Source organism: Epinephelus lanceolatus, chromosome 10, assembly GCF_041903045.1.
Source record: "Epinephelus lanceolatus isolate andai-2023 chromosome 10, ASM4190304v1, whole genome shotgun sequence".
Classification (NCBI taxonomy): domain Eukaryota; kingdom Metazoa; phylum Chordata; class Actinopteri; order Perciformes; family Serranidae; genus Epinephelus; species Epinephelus lanceolatus.
The window spans coordinates 46,382,741-46,394,996 of NC_135743.1; the positions used below are offsets into that span (position 1 = coordinate 46,382,741).

The window sequence follows — 12,256 nt, forward strand, 5'->3', positions numbered from 1 at the left end:
CCAGGGATCGACTGTGGTCTTCCTATTGGTGGACAACCCACTCAACCTCTGAGCCACAGCCACTTCTAGGATCAAAAAAATCTACAACCCAAAGGAAAGGCCAAAAGTAAAAAATTAATAGCTGAGTGGTGTGCAAAGTGCACCCCTGGGCAAAATGGTGAACCCCAAATTGCTCCTGATGGCTTTTCCATCAGTGTGTAAAATGGTTACTGAGTAGCAGGTGGCACTCTGTATGGTAGCCTCGGCCCCCAGTGTGTAAATGTGTGAATGGATGAATGTGACTTAGTAGTGTAAAAGCCCTTTGAGTAGTGGGAAGACTTGAAAGGCGCTATACAAGTGCAGTCCATTCACCATTCACCATTTACCATTTACTACCATGACCATCACCATTTAAGGATGACTGTTTATGAAAAGCCCAATGTCTGCCACCAACAATCATGCAATGTTTACAAGAGAAAAGGAAATATTAACCTTGACCATGCATCCATCTCATTCTTGTGAGCACATTATCTCAAGAACCAACGAAGAAAGAACCAAATTTGGTACAAATGTCTTCATGGACTCAAAGATGAACTGACTGGATTTTGGTGGACAAAGGTCAAGGTCACTGTGACCTTGCATCCATCTCATTCTTGTAAAGGTGATATCTCAAGAAGGCTCTAAGGGAATTTCCTCAAATTTGGCACACATGTCCATTTGGACACAAGAATGGACTGTTAACATTTTGATGGTCAAAGGTCAAGGTCACCGTGACCTCAATGAACACATTTTTGGCCATAACTCAAGAATATATGCAAATTAGGACAAAATTACACACAGATGTCTTACAGGATAAAATATGACAGAAAAGAAATTGAAATTCAGTCATTGAAAGACTGCTTCCAGCTTGCTAGCCCACCCTGCATACCCTTTAACCCTCTTCCTGCCGTTTAGAGACTACAGAGCTGGAAAGTCTGCTGATTTGGCAGGGAACAGTGTTAATGTCGTTTACAAAAACTATGATGAAAATATTTTGTCAACAACCTTTTTTCCATGACAAAAACAAGACGATGACGAGCTAAAATAGATCTTGATAATTAAAACTAATATGAAATCTGTTTCATTTTCGTTGACGAGATGAGAAGTGATAAAAATGTTAGTGGTGGACTATCAGACATTGAAAGCCCAGAACAGCTGGACTTGCAGTTATCTTAAAATGCTGCACTGACAGCCTGGCAAAGTCCGGTTAATAGTCTGCACCAGGATTTTTCACTAGCCAGCAAAAACACTCACACTGGAGCAGCGTCAGCCGTTCGTGCGAGTTGTGAGTTGTAATTCAGCAGAAAATAATCAGTCGTGTGTGTCTGACTGTGGATGGTGGAGCTGTTGAATGGATTTGTAGAGTTTGTTAGTTACAGTGTTGACTGTTAGCAGCTCCACTTGTTAAGCAGCTGAATGGTAGCGGAGCAAGCAGCCACAGTCCCTGCAGAATTCCATCAGTCTGGGCTGTCTATAGAAGCTCTGTGGGTTGGTGCTGTTTGACAGGCAGGTAGGAGACTCAGTTATCTGTGAGTGTAGCTGTGCTGTAAGTAAACAGTCCTAACTCAGATCAGATTTCTCTGAAAGAGATGAAAGTTTAGTTTTAATCACTAGGTCTGTGAGAGGACACGAGTTTAAACCTCTAGACCAACATGTTGCAGATTAAGAAAGAATTTAGGCATTAATTAAGTTATTTTTCTGCTTCAGTAAGATGGATAAGTCAGTTAACAATGAACCTGGGTACAAAACCTAGTTGTCTCAGATTAGTTATTTGTGGTGTCAAAGTTTTTTAGAGCATAAATAGAGAGATGAGCTTTTCAAATGATGATCAGTAAGTGTGTGCTTGTAAATTGCCCCTTAAAACTGTTAAAAACTGCTGGAGAAATGACCGTTTGTAAGTATGCAGAAATTATTTGCAGGGGTGGAAAAAAATGTCTGAATAAATACAACCTGTCACCTTCATTCCAATCTCCGATACTTGAATTAGCCTAACTGGATTCCCCTCAACAATGAAGGGGTAGTGTTGAGGAGTAGGGAATTTTGCCTAGGAATTGGGACGCCACTTGATGCAAATTAGCGTAACAGACGTGTTCACCTATGTCACGCATATCGTAGACGTAGGCTTCTTGCACGGAGAACTCTGTAGATGTTCACATCGGCTACATTGTAAATTGGCGATTTTCAAGCATACATATTATAACTCAACGCTTACAGATAACAATGCATATGCAGAAACATAACACATTATGACATATTTTGACATTTTTGCATGCTTATTTGAGAAAATAGTACTTAGAATTTTGCGATGGCTTTCTCATGGAGGCTGCAATCTTCCTGGAGCTCACAAAAACAAGGGCTAGGACCAAATTTGAGGGGAAGTGTGAGTATTGGTATGGACCCAAAAACTAGTCTAAAACTATGAAGGATAAAAATATAGACTAAATCTAAAATAGCTGTCAAAATGAACACTGGCAGGAGGCAGCCCGGGATCAGACCACCAGCCCTGTGGTTTGCACATGCTAAATTCAAGTCGCTACAGCCACTGAAGTTTCGTCTCCACAGTTAAAGGAAAACTTTGCTAATTTTCAACCAGTTCTGTCTTTGCGGTGTGTGCAGTGTGTTTGTGGATGAACAGGATTTGACTTCCCTCTGTGCTGCAACGGTGCTGGCAGCTCAGGGAGCTCAACACTGTGATGACAGAGCTGGTTGAAAAGGGTTTCCCTTTAAAGGGATAGTGCACCCAAAAATGAAAATTCAGCCATTATCTACTCACCCTCATGCTGAGGGAGGCTCTGGTGAAGTTTTAGAGTCCTCACATCCCTTGCGGATATCGGCGGGGGGAGTGGCTAGCACACCTAATGGCTAAAAACCTGACGGCGCCCCAGACTAACATCCAAGAAAAACTCAGGCTACTGGACGAAGCAGCCGCCGCAGCTCATGAGCCTAACTCTCAGCCAACCGCATGTTGGAGATATTTTGGGGTTTCAATTTTGTGTTCTTGGACGTTAGTCTGGGGTGCCGTCAGCCATTAGGTGTGCTAGCCGCTCCCCCCACCGATCTCCGCAAGGGATGTGAGGACTCTAAAACGTCACCTGAGCCTCCGTCGGCATATGGGTGAGTAGATAATGGCTGAATTTTCATTTTTGGGTGCACTATCCCTTTAATGTCTGTAGCAAATCAGATTCAGCTGGTGAATGTTAGTAAACAGATAAACACAGGGAAGGCATACACATGGAAACAAGTCACGTTATATAAAGGAGGTAGAGAGGCATTGGAACTTTCTGTCCTGCTCTAAGGAGAGGGATGAGAAGGGGTCGAGTTCCTCTGTGATTTTGGAGAGGGTGGAGTTCAAAGCCACTGATGAATTCAAGCTGTGCTGTTTCACAGGGTGCCCATCTATAGACACCGTTTTTGAGCCAGCACTGCTGCGTGCCACAGCAGTAGGCTGGCAGCCAATCATCAGGCTTGATGTCTGGCAGCACACTTTCATCATGCGGAAGTTGGTGCCGTTTCATCTGCTGGGGCTGGAAAAATGATAGATGCAAACTGGACACTGTACATATGCATTGATTTCTAGACATTGAGTGTGTGTTCTTGATTCTTCTACAGTTTCCATCCCTGAAGAAGAGGTTTGACTTCAAAGCCCATGAAGGGGAGATTGAGGACTTGGATATAAGTCCAGAAAACAAGGTGAAACACTGACACCTCTTGGTGTGGATATTTATTGTAGGCTGGGCACTGCTGATGTGCAGCCTTATCATTCTGACATCTCTCCACTGAAGCATGTGCCTGTGTTTGTGTTTGTGTGTGTGTCAATCAATAAAATAACAACAGAATAAAAAACAAATGAAGTACTTATTATTGTGTTCTCCTGCAGCACCTGGTGACTATTGGCCGGGACTTTTCTTGCAGTATATGGAGCGGCAACCAGTTGGCTATGTGTCTAAAATGGCTTGAAACCATGCCTCAGATATCTCAGAAGACTTACCGATATATGTCTTGCAGGTAAGAAAAAAACAACAACAAAAAAGACTTCTATGACAGAGTATCCCTGCTGTAAAATTCATTGTATCCATCTGGATGATGTGACAGTGGTCATACATGGTTGTATTTTCATGTATTTCAGGTTTGGAAAAGTAGAAGACCATAAAGACGCCCTGAGGCTTTACACAGTCCAGATTCCCCATAAACGAGACAGAAAACCACCTCCTTGCTATCTTACCAAGTGGGACGGCAAGAGCTTCCTGCCCATGCTTACGACTTCCTGTGGCACAGAGGTCATCTCCAGTATGGCTGTGAGGTAACTGATTCATATTATACACGTGAGGAAGGAAGGGTTTGGTCAGGCCTGCCTGCCAGGGCTCAACATTGTTTTGTTTTTTTAAAGATTATTTTTTGGGGCTTTTTGCCTTTAATGGACAGGACAGATTGAAATGTGTGAGAGAGAGAGAGTGGGGGTTGACATGCAGCAAAGGGTTGCAAGCCAGAGTCGAACCTGCGACCGCTGCAGCAAGGCATCGCCTCTGTACATGGGGTGCCAGCACTATCCACTACGCCACCGACACCCCTCAACATTGTTTTTTTATCTTTTTAATTTGCCTGGTAGAGCAGGTGGGTCAGAAATCTACTTACCATCTACTTGAGGTCAATTTTTCACTTGCCCCTATACAAATTGTTTCATTTATTAGTGCCTATCAAATAATAACAAAGACTGAAGTCTTTGCTTTCAAACTTGCAGCATGCTGTGCAGTACAGTACAGTTTATACAGATACAGCCACCTGGAGTTTCCAGCAATTTGGATGCCAGCCAGCTTCACTCAGTTCCCAGCCAGTTACCAGCCAACTTCAGTTACGGGGAGTCCCTAAGGGTGTCACCATGAGATAATGCTTCCTTCACAAAATGCATTACCAGTGAAGTACAGTAAACCCCCGATTTTCAGTAGGTAACTGTAGCTAAGAACATTGTCTCAATACTGAACATACAATTTTGAGGTACTACTTTGATTAGTAGTATTTCCACTTTACACTACTTCATACTTGTACTCCACTACATCTCAGAGGCTAATATTTGCCTAGATGTTGTATTTCACTACTTTTATTCTAAAGCTTTAGTTATGAGGTACTTATGGGTTTATTTGTATTTTGATCAATAATCTAAATTTGCACAGTTTATATTATTTAAGGTTTAGCCACACAGCAGTACATAAAGTCATTAAAATTAGCTCCATCTTTACCAGCTACAACTTTAAAGTGATGAATACATTAATGCATCAATAAGAATAATCCTATAATGTAATTTAATTTCAATAAAAAGATTTTGAATGCAGGACTTTAACTTGTAACAGTGCTGCTTTTACTAAAGTAAAAGATCTGACTACATCTTCCACAGCTGATTTTACATTTCACCCTAATGTCTTTTTTTTAACAAAAAAAACCCCCAAAACAAAACACACTCTGTCTGACAGTATCACATACTCTGCATTAGCTTGATTCTAAATTATCCTGAATCAGTCTATGGTTGTCTGTGGAAGCTGCTGCTTAGCTTTCTCTGCTATCCCAGGCTGTCTTCATTAGGCTCTGTGCGTGTTCCCATAAAGCAAATCAAATGACGCAGCACATGTAACACCTAAAAGTCTTAGATTGTGTGCTGCCTACTTCCACTTTTGAAGAATATGAAAAAATTATGATGGTAAAAGCAATACTGTTGCTTCAGTGAAGGGGAAAGAGGAATGGTGGCAGAAAAATGACAAATTTATTGATGAAGCTCTGTCATCAGACTTTCGCTTTAGCTTGAGCGCACAGGTAGTTCTGTGATTTTAACACTATTAAACTCTACGACTAACTCTAAAATTTGGGAACTCTTACCAGAACTATTGCCAGTGTTACATTATGATGCATCAGCTATGATGAGCAAGTTTCATGTCTCTCCCAGTTGATTTTGATATAAAATGAACTGAAACCAGAAGGTAGGAAAACATTTAAATATTACAGCATCATTTGCATCAAGTGGGAAATGGTTGTCAGTAATTTAAGATTGAAGTTGTGAGCACATTGGATTTATCAAGCTGATTGTTAAGAGCTAGTGGTGTGGTTCTATCAGGGCAAGTAGATGCCTGATCTCCAGTGATTACCTAACCAGCTAAATAACAAAAGGAAGTTCTTGCTTGAGGTTTTTTTTGTTTTTGTTTTTTTGTTAGTTGGATGGAGATGGTCTCATATACATTCATTCATTCATTCTTGAAACCATTTGAACCTTGTCTTTGACAGTGACACTGGAACATTTCTTGGCCTTGGAACTGTGACAGGATCAGTGGCTATCTACATTGCTTTCTCTCTGCAGGTAAGGACAGTGTAGTAACACATCTCAAACTAAGGAACACAAATCCACCGAGTAGACCTGCTGTATGATGATAACTTGGTCTTACTCTTTGTGTTTAGAAGCTGTATTATGTACAGGAGTCCCATGGCATTGTTGTGACAGACCTGGCCTTCCTGCCCAACTCTCTGAAAGGCAAAAGTATCAAAGGGAATAATGAAACAGCCATGTTAAGTGTAGCTGTGGACAGCCGTGTTCAAGCACATGCTGTCCCCAACCGAAGTACGTCTTGCATCATCATCATCCAAAGAACACAGTAAGACCCTGTATCATAAATTCAGCCCCTCTCATCTTATCTTTTGTCCCATTGTGTTCCATTTTCTCCAGGATCCTTCCCTATCTGGCTTGTGCTGTTCTTCTGTAGCCTCATGGTGGTGGGAGTTGTCCTTCTCTTACAGTACCTCTTCCCAGGCTTTATCTAAATCATGCAAGTGTCATACAAGTCTTTAAATGACTTACATTGGCACTGTTAACATCAGCAGTCCTCAGTCCAACATCCAAACCTCCCAGAGCTGCATCACAACTCCCAGCTGAGCCTCTGAAGGCTCTTCCAGCTGCGGCGCTGACTCTGAACAGCTTTTCTGGTGCCCTGACATCGTCCTCCTCAGCTCTTACTCAGGGTTGTTCCTCTTAGATCTGTAAACCAGTGGAATTACAGACTGTGGGATTTTATTTACTTTGATCTAATGTTTTTTGGATTCAAGTGAAGGGCTCAGGATCGTAATATTTAAGGGGTGGGATCTTTTAATTGACATGTAAGAAACAATGTAAAAATATATAAATAAGTGACACATAATGTGTCTGCTTTTGTTTTTTTTGTTTATTACACCGACACTTTGAGTTAGCTGTTAGCCTCTTTGAATAACTGATTTTTATGTGATTTTCTTCATTTTATCCGCTAGTGGAAAGCAGAGACCAGATAGTTTACAGTCCCTATTGATAAATGTTAAACATGCTAAAACATTATTCTCTCAGAACATGGGATTTTTGAATTCAAACACAGAGGAACATCTTGACTTGCAAAGGATTTATGGTAAACATTTCAGCACAAAGGTACAATATCTTCTACAAATGGAGAATCATTTGATATTACAAGAAAACAGATGTGAGGAAATGAGTGAAGTCGTTATGAACATGTGAGAAGCAGGGAGTTTGCGTAAAATTAATGGAAATTTTATTGTGGCAAAAGATGGATATTCCTTTATTTTATGAAGACATTTTATTTAAACATTCTGAATGCAAATGTTGCCCAGCAGATGTACAAAATTATGATTTAAAAAAAAAAAAATGATGCCGATATTATTGTAACCTATTGAAATAGAAGCAATAAAATATTAATAAGAAAGGCAGCAAAAAAATCAAAACACTTTTGGTCTCTAGGCTTTATGCTTCATGATCCAGCAATTTTTAAAAAAAAACTGCATTAATTGATTTCTTGGCCACTTGGGGGCAGCAGAAAGAAATTGTGAACATAACACTGACATAACGCCAAACAGTTTGTTTTTTTTAAAGAATATTTTTTATTATTTTCCCCAGAAAATGTGCATGTCTTTTTCCTTCATATATTTTTAAAGAGCATAAAAAAAACTGAACATAAACCCTACCATTCTGTTTCCCTCATTTTTTCCACTAGTTTTCATTTTTGCTCACACCTAAAAAACTTATTGAAAAACAGGATTGTCAACAACATGTACATACAGTACAGGCCAAAAGTTTGGACACACCTTCTCATTCAATGCGTTTTCTTTATTTTCATGACTATTTACATTGTAGATTCTCACTGAAGGCATCAAAACTATGAATGAACACATGTGGAGTTATGTACTTAACAAAAAAAGGTGAAATAACTGAAAACATGTTTTATATTCTAGTTTCTTCAAAATAGCCACCCTTTGCTCTGATTACTGCTTTGCACACTCTTGGCATTCTCTCCATGAGCTTCAAGAGGTAGTCACCTGAAATGGTTTTCCAACAGTCTTGAAGGAGTTCCCAGAGGTGTTTAGCACTTGTTGGCCCCTTTGCCTTCACTCTGCGGTCCAGCTCACCCCAAACCATCTCGATTGGGTTCAGGTCCGGTGACTGTGGAGGCCAGGTCATCTGCCGCAGCACTCCATCACTCTCCTTCTTGGTCAAATAGCCCTTACGCAGCCTGGAGGTGTGTTTGGGGTCATTGTCCTGTTGAAAAATAAATGATGGTCCAACTAAACGCAAACCGGATGGGATGGCATGTCGCTGCAGGATGCTGTGGTAGCCATGCTGGTTCAGTGTGCCTTCAATTTTGAATAAATCCCCAACAGTGTCACCAGCAAAACACCCCCACACCATCACACCTCCTCCTCCATGCTTCACAGTGGGAACCAGGCATGTGGAATCCATCCGTTCACCTTTTCTGCGTCTCACAAAGACACGGCGGTTGGAACCAAAGATCTCAAATTTGGACTCATCAGACCAAAGCACAGATTTCCACTGGTCTAATGTCCATTCCTTGTGTTTCTTGGCCCAAACAAATCTCTTCTGCTTGTTGCCTCTCCTTAGCAGTGGTTTCCTAGCAGCTATTTGACCATGAAGGCCTGATTCGCGCAGTCTCCTCTTAACAGTTGTTCTAGAGATGGGTCTGCTGCTAGAACTCTGTGTGGCATTCATCTGGTCTCTGATCTGAGCTGCTGTTAACTTGCCATTTCTGAGGCTGTTGACTCGGATGAACTTATCTTCAGAAGCAGAGGTGACTCTTGGTCTTCCTTTCCTGGGTCGGTCCTCATGTGTGCCAGTTTCGTTGTAGCGCTTGATGGTTTTTGCGACTCCACTTGGGGACACATTTAAAGTTTTTGCAATTTTCCGGACTGACTGACCTTCATTTCTTAAAGTAATGATGGCCACTCGTTTTTCTTTAGTTAGCTGATTGGTTCTTGCCATAATATGAATTTTAACAGTTGTCCAATAGGGCTGTCGGCTGTGTATTAACCTGACTTCTGCACAACACAACTGATGGTCCCAACCCCATTGATAAAGCAAGAAATTCCACTAATTAACCCTGATAAGGCACACCTGTGAAGTGGAAACCATTTCAGGTGACTACCTCTTGAAGCTCACCGAGAGAATGCCAAGAGTGTGCAAAGCAGTAATCAGAGCAAAGGGTGTCTATTTTGAAGAAACTAGAATATAAAACATATTTTCAGTTATTTCACCTTTTTTTGTTAAGTACATAACTCCACATGTGTTCATTCATAGTTTTGATGCCTTCAGTGAGAATCTACAATGTAAATAGTCATGAAAATAAAGAAAACGCATTGAATGAGAAGGTGTGTCCAAACTTTTGGCCTGTACTGTACACTAAATATAACAAAAAAAAAAAAAAAAAAAAACCTCAAAATGAAACTAAACAGTCATTGCACAATGGTTAAGTTGAAACACTGATTTCAAAAAAGTTGGGACACTTTCATATATGTAAATGGAAACAATGTTATACTATGCAACTTCTTCTCAACCTATATTCAGTTAAATGCAGTACAAAGACAAGAATGATAAACTGTATTGTTTTTTGTGACTATACACTCATTCTGAATTTGATACTCTTTACTCACAACACATTCCAAAAAAGTTGAGACAGGCAAAAACACAGTGTGGTATGCTCAAAAAACACCTGTTTGGAACATTTCACAGGTTAATTGGTAACAGATTAAAATATCATAGCTGGATATGAAAGGAGCATCCTCCACAGGCTCAGTTGTTCACAAGCAAGGATGGGGCGAGATTCACCACTCTGCGTGGGTTTTTTTTTTGCACAGAATTTAGGGACCTCACCATCTACAGTCTATAATATCGAAAGATTCTGGAGAAATCTCTGCACTAAGGGGCAAGGTTGTTAACCAATACTGAATGCCAACTTTCCACTCCTCAGACAGCACTGCATTTCAAACCAACATGATTGTATAAAGGATAAAACTACATGGACTCAGGAACACTAAAGAAAACCATTGTCAGTAAACAGTTTGTTGCTGCATCTAGAAATGCAAGTTAAGACTCTACCGTGCAAGTAAAAGCCATACATCAACAACATCCGGAAATGCCGCCGACTTCTCTGAGCCCAAGCTCATCTGAGATGGACTGACAAAGTCGGAAATTGTACTGTGGTCTGACGAGTCCATCATGGATGTCGGAAAAGGACCATCCAGTTTGTTACCAACTCAAATTTCAAAGCCAGCATCTGTAATGGAGTGGAGGTGTGTTAGTGCCCATGGCATGGCACCATGAATGCTGAACGGTACAGACAGCTTTTGGAGCAACATATGCTGCCATCCAGACAATGTCTTTTTCAGGGTCGTCTCTGCTTTTTCCACTGGGACAATGCAACACATTCTGCATGTGCTGCAAAGTCTGCAGGTACTAGACTGACCTGCCTGCAGTCCAGACCTGTCTCAAACTGAAAATGTGGGTAACTTTAAAAGTAATCTAAGTATGTTACTGCGTTACTTTTTAAAAAAGTAACCAGTTACTTTACTGCATTACTCCCTGAGTAAAGTGACTCAATTACTTTAAAAGTACTTCCAACATTTGTCTCCAAAATTAAAGTTATGGACCACTTGCCCTTCACTGAGATCCAATTCTCCCATCACAGCTGTCACTTTGACCAGTAGAAACACAGAACGATCTGCTGCCGTAGACAACTGTATGACAACAACACCCCAGCATTTTTAATATGCTAGGGATGTTACCACACAGAGTAAAAGGGGGAAATGATGGTGTGAAACAGCAGAGGCACTTTGTCAACCTGCTGAGTTAACATTACTGTCATTCGCATCAAGCTAGCAAACAATGGTACATCCTTACGGTCGGACATAAAGTAATAACATTAACAAATAGCGGCGGGGCTTTTACTCACCACAACTGCAGAGGCTACCAGCTTCATTTGAAACAAACTACATTATAGATTGTCCATTATTTATTGATCCCTCTGTGTGTTTATATATTTACTTTTTATCCGCTCCGTTGTCTTTATAAAGTTAACATATTGCACCGTCATTTCAAACTCAACACTTGTTTCAAATTAAAAGCCCTTTATAACCTTGGCTAGAGAATCCCTCCATTTTCTAAATAGGCTTTTATTGTGAAACATTTGTCAGAACTTCCTGTGGAAGATACAGTAGCTTGATAGTTTACGTATGGCGCTTCAAATGTAGCTCCTGCCATCTGCTGACGCTTTTAGGTGACTACAGCAACATGTAGGCTGGCACATGACCAGACACAGTTCTGGCAGTGACTCAAATAATAGTGAAAGTAATAAAAATAGGACAAGAATAACCCGATGACATCACACACGCCGTGAAAGATGACCGGGGATAATTGGTGAGTACCAGCGTATAGTGTGTACCAGGCATAATACAAGTCCTGAGTCTGAAATATGTCTGTCAGCGAGTCCTACTCCACCTATTTAGACTCCACCGTAGACAACGGCAGCATTTCTCTGACCACGTAGCGAGCCACAAGCTCCATGGCTTCTTTCAGACTGATAGGTTTAATGTTATCTCCGTTATTATAACCAAACGACAGCCGTTGCTGTTTCGGAGCTGACGGACCAGCGTTCTAAAAGTAACGGAAGTAACTCATGTCTTGTTTGAAAATGTACTTAAAGGGATAGTTCAACATTTTGGCAAATTCGCCTATTGCCGTAATCCCTATAGTCATATGAGTAGGTACATTACCTTTAATTGTCAGTGCGTGCTGTTCTGAGATCGGTGGGACAGAGCTGCCCGCTGAAATGGAGGTGAACGGTACAGGTCTCTCTGTCCCTCAAAACTAATCAAATACACCATCAAATGACTCCAAAACTCTCTTGTGGACAACACATGGCTTGCGCATTCCCCA

General features: G+C 40.9%; 1 protein-coding gene across 5 annotated transcripts in view; it reads left to right on the plus strand.

Moving 5' to 3' along the window:
- preb (prolactin regulatory element binding) overlaps positions 1-12,256 on the plus strand; it is a 69,783-nt gene that overhangs the window by 17,029 nt on the left and 40,498 nt on the right. For 4 of the 5 annotated variants that reach the window (XM_078172052.1, XM_078172051.1, XM_078172050.1 and 1 more), the window contains 5 exons: positions 3,628-3,708; positions 3,896-4,023; positions 4,145-4,318; positions 6,286-6,358; positions 6,457-6,650. In XM_078172052.1, the coding sequence (XP_078028178.1) occupies positions 3,628-3,708; positions 3,896-4,023; positions 4,145-4,318; positions 6,286-6,358; positions 6,457-6,650 (650 nt within the window). Of the gene's footprint in view, positions 1-3,627; positions 3,709-3,895; positions 4,024-4,144; positions 4,319-6,285; positions 6,359-6,456; positions 6,651-6,721; positions 7,998-12,256 lie in introns of those variants that run through there. The other variant, XM_033638883.2, reaches the window with a different exon arrangement.